General features: G+C 36.8%; 1 protein-coding gene across 1 annotated transcript; it reads right to left on the bottom strand.

The window, feature by feature from the left end:
- Positions 1-2,988: 2,988 nt before the first annotated feature.
- On the bottom strand, positions 2,989-8,287 carry LOC148870335 (uncharacterized). Its single transcript, XM_088968220.1, has 4 exons — positions 7,839-8,287; positions 6,199-6,310; positions 3,670-3,741; positions 2,989-3,440 (listed from the first exon to the last, which is right to left on the bottom strand). Exons 1-4 carry the CDS (start codon positions 7,964-7,966, stop codon positions 3,351-3,353), a joined length of 402 nt encoding a protein of 133 aa, XP_088824346.1. The 5' UTR covers positions 7,967-8,287; the 3' UTR covers positions 2,989-3,350.
- Between the last annotated feature and the right edge of the window lie 1,614 nt (positions 8,288-9,901).

Genomic DNA, 9,901 nt, shown 5'->3' with positions numbered 1-9,901 from the left:
GATATGTATGGTAAGGAAATGTAAGGCAATGTATGCAAGTTAAAGAAATCTCTTTGTGGCCTTAAGCAATTCTCATGGGTTTGGTTTGATAGATCCAGAGTTGTACTTATTGAGTTTGGATATACACAAACACAGTTCGACCATACCTTGTTTGTAAAGAAGAGAAACACTTAGGTTACCTTCCTCATTGTTTATGTTGATGATATTGTCGTTATAGGGAGTGATACAGAGGAAGTTCAGGCATTTAAGACATTTCTTAACTCAGAATTTGAAATTAAGGATTTAGGGGAATTAAGATATTTCTTAGGAATCGAAGTTGCTAGGTCTAAAGATGGAATCATCATCTCCAAATGGAAGTATGTGCTAGATCTTCTCATGGAGACAGGGAAATTTGGTGTCAAACCTGTTTCTACACGTATTGATGCTAACCATAAACTCTTAGCTGGTGATGGTGAACTTTTGGTAGATAGGGGAGTGTTCTATAAACTTTTGGGGAAGTTGTTATACCTTTGCATGACACGACTTGATATCTCATATGATGTTAGTGTGATCAATCAGTTTATGCATGCCCCAAGAGACTCACATATGGCTATTGTAGAGCGAGTTCTGTGTAATATGAAGGGAACTCCATGAAAGGGTATCTTCTTCTCTAAGCATGGACACATGAAGCTAGAGGCTTACATAGATGCTGATTGGGCTGGTAGAATTGATGATAAGAGTTTTAGAGTCGCCATGGCTCAGGTCACTTATAGAGAATATGGGTATTACACATAATAAGCCCTTAATGCTTTGTTGTGATAACCAAGCTGATCAACATAGCTCATAACCCAGTTCAGCATGATAGGACAAAACATATTAAGATTGGTTGGCATTTTATAACAAAAAGGGTAGCTTTCGGAAAACTTTGCATTTCTTTTATTGCCTCAGAGCAACAGTTAGCAGATGTTTGACCAAGGGTGTCCTCAAGGCAAAGTTACAACATTGTGTAAGCAAGCTGGGCATGACTAATATCTGTGCTTAGCTTGAGGGGGAGTATAGAGATAATGGGCCGAATGGGTTTTGGTTTCTTTGTTTTTCTTTAAGTTATGTTTATGATTTGTGTTAGTAGGTAGTGGGCCTTAGTTATGGGCCTGTTTTCTTGTTTTTTATTGCTGTCTTTAGTGGACGCCCTAGTAAGGGCATTTATGTAATTGTCCTTATTTTTTACAACAAAAGAATAAAAGAGATATTGGGGGGCTGACTAAAAGCTTTAGAACAACTCTCTCTTCTTCTTTCTTTTCTTCCATCTTTTTCCTCCATCATTTCTCTCTTCAAAATCCTTCTTTTCTCCTATTTCTTTTAATTCAGATTATTTCTGGTCTGATTTATAATTGCACCACCATTGGGTCAATTCATCTAGCGCACCAACTAGGCTTTCCCGTCGATGTTTTCTCAGAATTTGGTGAAGGTTGATTTCACTTAGCCTTGTGAGGTCTTGATCTATGATGCGACCTTACTATGTCATTAGTTTTTTTTTTTTTTTTTTTTTTTTTTTTTTTTAAAGCAAAACTATTGTCATATTCTGTTGATATTGTTGCGAGGCCACTATTCTGCCTTGCGGCCGACATCATGCATTTTTAATTGTGAATTTACTTCTTAACCCTTAAATGTGTATCTATTGTATCACATGTTGAATTCGGATTCTCAGATACGTCTACATCCATGCAAAAATGTCTATAACCTTTTATTCAAGCTTTCATAAGTTGGGCTACATTTTGGAACCTGGAACTAGGGAGAGATGTTGCCCAATCACCAGGATATTGTTAGGAATGGCAACGGGGTGGGGAGCTACTCCCCATCCCCATCCTCACAAAAATCCCCATCCCTATCCCCATGGGCCCATTCCCTGTGATTTTTTATAATGTCAATCATTTTATTTTTGTTTTATTTAAAAAATTAAAAATAAAATAATTAAAATTTATAATTCTACTAAAAAGGATTCAAATATATTCAGACATTTTAAAAAAATATTAATAAACATATATACACACATATATTAACATATGCATACATATATACATATATACTACCAGGGATCTGCATGGAGTGAGGATCGGAGTCCTTGCAGGGCAAGGAATTCTCTCCCCGTCCCCATCCCATCTCCGCCAATGGGATGAAAATTTCCCTATCCGTGTCTCCAAAAGAATCAGGTAAAATGGAAAAAATTGTCATCCCTAAATAAATACTACAGTACCAAAGTGATATTGTTTAATCCTGTTCTATCCCACTCGTAGGGCTATATCTTGAGTTTCATATAACATGCTTATTTCTGTTTACCGTGTCATAAATCTGTAGTTTGTCGCCCACTTTGTAGCAAATTTGGAGCCGGATTTGGGGTGGATCCCGTGAAAATCAGTCCAGCTTTCTATGTATACAACCCCTTCATCTCGTTTAAATGGGTCAATACTCTTTTTCCTTTTTAGCTTGATATTTAAATATGCACTTAAAAGGTGGGAATTAACAGTAAAAATTGTAAATATTTCGAGTTTCAGTGACATTTGATACTGCATGGTACAATGCCATACGTATTGATCATTTAAACCTTGATGGTAGCTTGGTAGGTTGCAAGGGTACTACCTTCTTTCCATCTTAAGCTCTTTCTGCGTATGGTACAACTGAGATTGATATATACAATCCAAATAGACAAGACATTCCAAAAGCAGGTTCAGCCATGTGATCTTTAACATCCTGTCCACATAATTAAGAACCATTTCAAATTTTTATACCTGTACATGTGATAAACTGCTTGTGGTCCATTTATGGGCATGTGATTCTTCTTTTAAGTGGGAATATGAGCTGATGAATCAAGAGTGTATGAGTCATCGAAGGTTAGTTCTCTATTAAGAAATTTAAATATGATCTAGTTACAGACAAAAGCTGTATCCTTCTTTACTCAAAAATTTCGAAGAATTATAGTTCAGCAAGACTTTACAGAATTGTAACTATGAATGAGAAAAGAAAACCAAAAGCATATACTTAATTTGGAAAATATTCTCGGACGTCAATTTACAAAAGATAGACAAGAAAATTGACCATTACAAAAGCATTGTCACACCTCTTACTGCTTTATGATTTAGGAATGTCAAGTAGTAGGTTTTTCTAAAACAATAGTTGTGGTAGTTGCCATAGTAAGTGGTAGGGAGGCAACATATACCTCATCTGGAAATACAGCATCTCAAGAAGTCTACCAACTATTTACCTCCTTCATCAACCTCATGTTAGCCGATCTCTGTGGAAAAACATTTGTGAAAGATGCAAAGGTGGGTTTTCCAATATATAATCACATTACAAATCAATTTCCAAATTAAAGATCATCTAAGTTGTCGTAAACTGCATTTCAACTTCTCAGCTTCAAGCCCTTGGTTCAATGATTTTACTTGGCCTAGCAAGCCCATGTTTTCCTGAAATTTTCATAAGCAGAAACAAATTCAAGGGCGGTTAAATTACGTAGGGTGCAATTCAGCCAAGTTGTTATGGTATGCAGTATGGCCCTCAAATCATGCTAACACTTCATGATAAATGACCTAAACCAAGTTTCAAATCTTACTTGACAAAACACACGTCAGAAATCAACAAAAGGTAACAAGAACAAGAAGAAAATAATGAAAAAAATTGGTGCTAAGTAGTCACCTTCTGTAGCATGGTCAGTTGATGGTTGATGCTTGCAACTTCCTCTGCCTTCTTTTCAAGAGCTTCTTTAGCCTGCCAGAGAAAAACATGCTTATCTAATTAAAGGTGGAATGGGTTATATAGGATATCCTGTATGCACCGAGTATGATAGACAATGAATGTGTCCTTCACATTTAAAAACAAACAGCACAACATTGTGCAAAATATTAAGTTATAAACATAGACAAGTAGGAAGCTCAAATATCCTGTCCACTCCTCCCTATATATGTTTTACAGAAGACAAGCATAGAGTACTTGAGAACTGCTTGAAGGGTTACAAACAGCACTCCGGTTGATAGGAGGGTCTAGACATTCCTATTCCACAAACTTATTTCACAATCTATTGACATCTTTTCTTGATGTCCATAATAATGAAATAATTAGTGCCATTGGCCCTTAAAACATAAAATGCTAAGTCCTAAATCCACTAATGCTAGATGTACTTTGATCGAGGGAGTAGAAAAGTATAAAATACAAGAAAAAAGCTTTTCTTTTTTCATGTAACAACCTCATCACAACATTGGTTATGTGAAAATATCAAAGCACATGCTGCTTTGACCAGAACCCGTAGGCATCTCAAGAGGTAGGACATTGAGATAAAGTAAAACTTCACCTGCCAGGTCCTCAAGCATACAACATTAAGTGTGAGAAGAAGCAAAAACTACTCTAAACAATTCAAGAAGATGATATACATCATTTTCATAAGCACGTGTAAAGTTTTAATGCATGGTAATTAACCTACTAGAGAAGCAATAATAACCAATGCAAACAACTTCATGAATCAAGAAATATCTATATAAAGCTCTTTTAGGTAAGTGGCTTTGGAGGTGGCCCCTGGAGAGAGAGGTTGTGGCATGAAGTAGTGAAGAGTATCCATGGCTGTTCTGAATCAAGTTGGGACGTGGGGGTGTCCTGAAGGGCTTTGCTCACAACACCTTGGAAGGCTATTTCCGACATTCTCCCCAAATTCCTCAGGTTTGTAAGGTATGATGTTTGTTCTGGAAATTCCATTCTTTTTTGGGAAGATATTTAGGTGAGCACTCAACCCCTAAAAGACTGTTCCCTTCTCTCTATTCCACCTCCTTCTTTAAAAAGAAATCTATTTCATGGTTCCTTCCCCACCCCAGTTCTCCCTTTGGCTTTAAACTAGGATTTTGAATTCCGAAGAGGGCTAAGGGATGATGAATTTTCTTGTGTTTCAAAGCTCTTTTGCTTCTAAACTCTGTGTGTTTGGACCCCCATAATCTGGATAAAAGGGTGTGGTCTCTAACCCCGGTTGACTCCTTCACCTGTGCATCTTTCTTTAAATCCCTTTGCTCCAATCCCTCCTCTCGGGTCTTCCCTGTTAAAGAGGTTTGGTCAAGGCCAATACCTCCTAAAATAGTTGTGTTCTGTTGGGAAGCCTATTATGGTAAGATCAATACCATGGAAAACTTGCAAAAGAAGAAACCTTATATGTGTTTGTCCCCAAATTGGTGCTTTATGTGTGAAGTGAAGGGTGAGGACTGTAATTATTTGCTGATACCATGCTCTTTTTTCTGCCAATATTTGGAATTGGGTTGTATCATTATTTGGGTGCAGGTGGAACTTGCCCTCAGAAGTAAAGTTGCTACTCACTCCATCTGCCTTTGTGGACCCTGTGGGAGGAGAGAAATGCTAGAATATTTCAAGAAAAGGAAAGAAGCCTTGCTGAAGTCAAGGAGTGCATAATGACAAGGACAGCCTCGTGATTGAAATCTTCACACTTGTTGGCGGATTACTCCTTTGATGACTTAAGGAGAAACTGGGCAGTAGTGGCTTCTATAGTCTACACAAAGAAAAAACCACAAGCCAAATGGAAACCCCCACTGGATGGAACTGTAAAATTGAATTTTGATGGTAGCTGCCAAGGTGACCCAAGGCCATTTGGAATAGAAGGGATTCTAAGAGACAAAGACAGAAACATGTTGTCTTTATTTTCATGACCAACGGGTGTTGGTGATTCTGTAAGGGCTGAGATACTAGCAGCGGTACAAGGTATACAGCTGGCCAATCAACTTGGAGTGAACAATTTGATATTAGAAGGGGATTCCAAGATAGTAGTGGGTTGGCTGACAAATCCAGAAACAACTTGTTGGGGCTACAGGGATCTGTTAAAGAAAGTTAAATGGCTGACAAGAAATATGACAGTCAGGGTTCAATGGGTTAGCAGATCAGCAAATGCAATGGCTGATTCTCTGGCCAAGTAAGGGGTATCAAGGGAAGATCTGTTTTGGGCTACCTTGTAATTGTGTATCAGGCTTGTGTATGTTTAGTGCTTATGGTTCAGTCCTTGGGAGAGGTAACACCTCGTAACTCCTCCTACGTTGACTGTACTTGTTTTATTTGAATTAATAAAATTACTCTCACTTATAAAAAAAAGAAATATCTATAAAAAGGTAATATAAGGAACAACATATTGACAAGGAGATCGATTTAAAAACTATTCAAACATTTAAGATAAGGTAAGACCTCGATCAGCTCTGTAAGACATTTCGTAGCTCTCTCCACCTCCTCATCATACTTCAATCTCCATTCTGCTGATTCATCCATTGCTTCCTTGTGAGCAAGATCAAACTGTCTCCTGCAATATGGAGAAAATGAAAGCAATATTGGTTGCAACTGTAAATAATATAAACTATATGCACAATCATAATACATCTACAGAAAGTATGTCTTAAGGATGGGAAGAAACTAATCATGGAAGAAAATAAAAAGGAAAAGAAAAGGATATTACTGGGTTATCGCAAAAAGAATAAAAATGGAAAAAAAGATCTATTTCCAGAATAGGATCAGTAAAGCTAAGCTCTTTTTTAGCATAACTTCTCAGTTGAAACTTTATTACAGAAGTAGGTCTTGATTGAAGGTTTTACATTAATCATGGGAAACATAGAAATGAGAAATTAACTTCAGCCAATCAGCCACCTCCAAATGTCTATCTGGTACTGTGATTAAAGAATCATCTAGACAAGACTTGGCTAGCCAAGCAGAAAGCAGTGAATGTTCTACATTGGGTGGGGGTCAGTATAAGGCCCACTTATTGAATACTTATTTGATAAAAAACCTCTCTACCAAGGGGAACTTCACTTTTCCTCTTATTCTCTCCCCTAAATTATCCTATCTTCAAAATTCCTAGCAAATCCAAAAAGGTATTAAACATTGATGTTGCATAGGCTTCTCAGGAAATATTAGGTTGGAAAAAATTCGGCTGTGGAGAGAACAATGTGCTTTAGCTGGAGACAATTACACACTTCCTCCCCCAACAGTAATGCCTTTTATCTGTATCAGTATTCATTCTCCACCTTCATGAATTCAGAGAGTACCAGGATTGAATGGTTTTCCACAGCAGTTGAATAGTTTTAATGATGAGAATATCCAAAATAAATTTAAACGAGTCTTCTGGATTCATGGGCTCTCTATCGGCTTCTGATGAGTCTGTACTGAATCCAAGACTAACTGGGAGTGTTCAGATGGATACATGATTATTTTACTACCTTCTAAATGGGTAGCCCTCATGCTGCAATGTAAAATTGACAACAGGAGCCCAATTGAAACACAGATTACAACTTTGAAGACCGAAGTGACGCCAAGAAAAGCAATTCTTAAGACTAAACAGGGGCGTTTCCATGAAGCCAGGTACTGCGGTCTCAAATGGAGAACGATTTTATACCCTAAACTGAATTACGCATGAAAAGCGAGAAGGGAAGGAAAGGAACAGGTAAAATGAGAAGATATCCGAATCACGTCAAAGGTATTCATGAAACGCAAAATTTTTGAAGGAGCAACATTCTGGGTTTCTTTGTTTATAAGTAATATGCCATTACAGTCATCACAACTCAACAGTGAAACACAAATAAAATGTAATATGGTCAAACTACCTTCTTGACATTGACGAAAAGAATTCAAGAAAAGTGAACGGATTCTCCAAAGGATACATTTCGATTCACCCAGAAGGAAGAACTAATAAGATGAATAATCCATAAACGAAAGAATTGACAGAAAAATGAAGAAAACCGCTGCTACATAAAAAAGTATCCATTGACAGTGGAAAAAAGAAGGGAAGAATTAAAGAATTAAAGAATTAAAGAATCTGGGAGTAAATGCAGTCCAACCTTATCAAATCTCGGTCTTCAGAAGAAAAATTGTAATCCATAGACCAAAGCCTGAAGTAGATGGAGATCCCCAAAAGCATAACCAATATCAAGCCAATAAAGATGGGCGTTCTCGTACCTAGGGCCATTGACTCTCTCTCTCTCTCTCTCTCTCTCTCTCTCTCTCTCTCTCGCTAACTCAGAATTCAGAAAGAGTGGCGACGGAGTCCACCACTCCACTTGATCTCAAGTGAACGGAAAGCTACATGTATGGGTAGCAGAAAGCGATTAACAGAGCTTCTAATGAATGACGGGGGAAGAAAATGAGAAATTGACTGAGCCCAAAGTTTCCACACCCAGCGGTTTTGCTTGAGGCCATGTATGCGTGGATGACCTCGGCTTTTCTTGTCCTTCTCAGCAATAAATTTTCTTTTACTCCCCCTCCTAAAACAGAAAAAGAGCCCAAAGTTGGGGGATTTTGGCAATGTAAACCTTTTGGTCTTGAAATCGGACCGGACCAGTCAGATCGGTTGGCGCGAGAACCGGTCAGGTAACTCGTTCTGTTTCACCCTAAAACCGCATCTGGGCCAAAAACCATTGATTTGGTGAGTGACCCTTTGATTAGGGCCATCGAAATGTCAATTCAGACAATGATTTTTGACTGTTTTATTTTATTTTGTTTATTTTTAATTTTTTTATTTGTTTAAACCAGAATGGGTTATCTGTTTGTATTGGGTGGTGGACCGTTTGACTCAGAAACCAGTGGCCAAAACGGTTTCATGCCCGGTCCAATTTTTAAAACCTTGCTTTATCTTCAAACTTTGCACATCCCCATACCCCAGAAGCCCATATATTATCCATTTATTATTTGTGCATGTAATTGACCAAGTTTTTAATTAATTTTATCCAAGGTTTTAAAAACCAACTGGAATCAGAATCATTTTGGGCAATGTTTTCTAGGTTGATGGTTTGACCATCTGGTTTGAATGGATGGCCCGTTTTAACAAAAAATGGCCAAAAACCGTTGAATAGATCAACAGTTTGACTACTCAAATCAATGAATCATTGACCAATTCAACTGTTTTTGATCAATGATCGGCTTTGGGATAAAACGAAACCAGTTGGCTGGATGGTTCCTAGGCTGAATGCTCTGACCATACATCCAGATCAATAACTGTTCAAAAATATTGATTTTATCATTTAAATCATTTAAAAAAAATTTAAAATAAATACAACCATAGAAATTTCAAGGTCATTAAAGTCGCCTCTTTAAGATTAGTGACCTATTTTCAACCGAAATTTCAACATCATCAAATAATTATTTATTTTTCAAACCATATTCATCGTGCCGTCATTTAAGTGGTGCATTAAAATCTCTAATAAAAACCCACTCTAGATCTGCTACTCCCCACATTTGATATTAATCATTGATTGACACTTTCATATAACATCACAGCTGATATTACTCTTTTGTGAACCATATAACATCACAGCTGGAATAATTCATTCAACACAACAACTGGGCGATATCGCTCAATTGATAATCCAGGTCGTAGATTTTATCAATGCATCACTTTATAAAGTGGACAGTTTTTTTTTAGAACTTGGAGGGCGAGCAATAGATCCAAACTCTAAAAAACTGTCCATATAAAGTGGTGCATTGATAAAATTTATGACCTGCATTATCAAAACAAATAAGCAACCTTGAATGAATGAACTGATTGCAGATCAACCTGGTTTGTAATATGTGAATTTTTATATATAATTAATATATGCATATATATATATATATTTCATTTTATATTTTATTTATATTATATAAATTATAGTATATATTTTATACATATACTATATGTCATACAATAAAATATTAGATATCAAATATAATGTATATAGTGACATAGGCCAAAGGCCCGGCCCACATGATACTCCTAAATGATGCACAAGATTAATAAAAATGTCTAGGACATCAAATAGCCTCTTAAGATTTGTAAATTAATCACAACCATTTGAATGATATACGAACGTTTCAACTACTAAGGCCATTCAAATATATCAAATCTTCTTGAATTTGTCAAGAAAAG

Source organism: Nelumbo lutea, chromosome 2 (assembly GCF_056320005.1).
Source record: "Nelumbo lutea isolate HS-2025 chromosome 2, American lotus-T2T, whole genome shotgun sequence".
Lineage (NCBI taxonomy): Eukaryota > Viridiplantae > Streptophyta > Magnoliopsida > Proteales > Nelumbonaceae > Nelumbo > Nelumbo lutea.
The sequence above is the reverse complement of the archived record's forward strand: the minus strand, read 5'-3'. Positions and strand labels throughout refer to the sequence as shown.

Excerpts from the sequence above, each read along its gene's own strand:
- LOC148870335 (XM_088968220.1), bottom strand. The coding sequence starts at position 7,966 with ATGGCCCTAGGTACGAGAACGCCCATCTTTATTGGCTTGATATTGGTT. Across the intron at positions 6,311-7,838 it reads GAAGACCGAGATTTGATAAG|GAGACAGTTTGATCTTGCTC; the intron begins GTTGGACTGCAT and ends TCCATATTGCAG. Across the intron at positions 3,441-3,669 it reads AACTGACCATGCTACAGAAG|GAAAACATGGGCTTGCTAGG; the intron begins GTGACTACTTAG and ends TGAAAATTTCAG.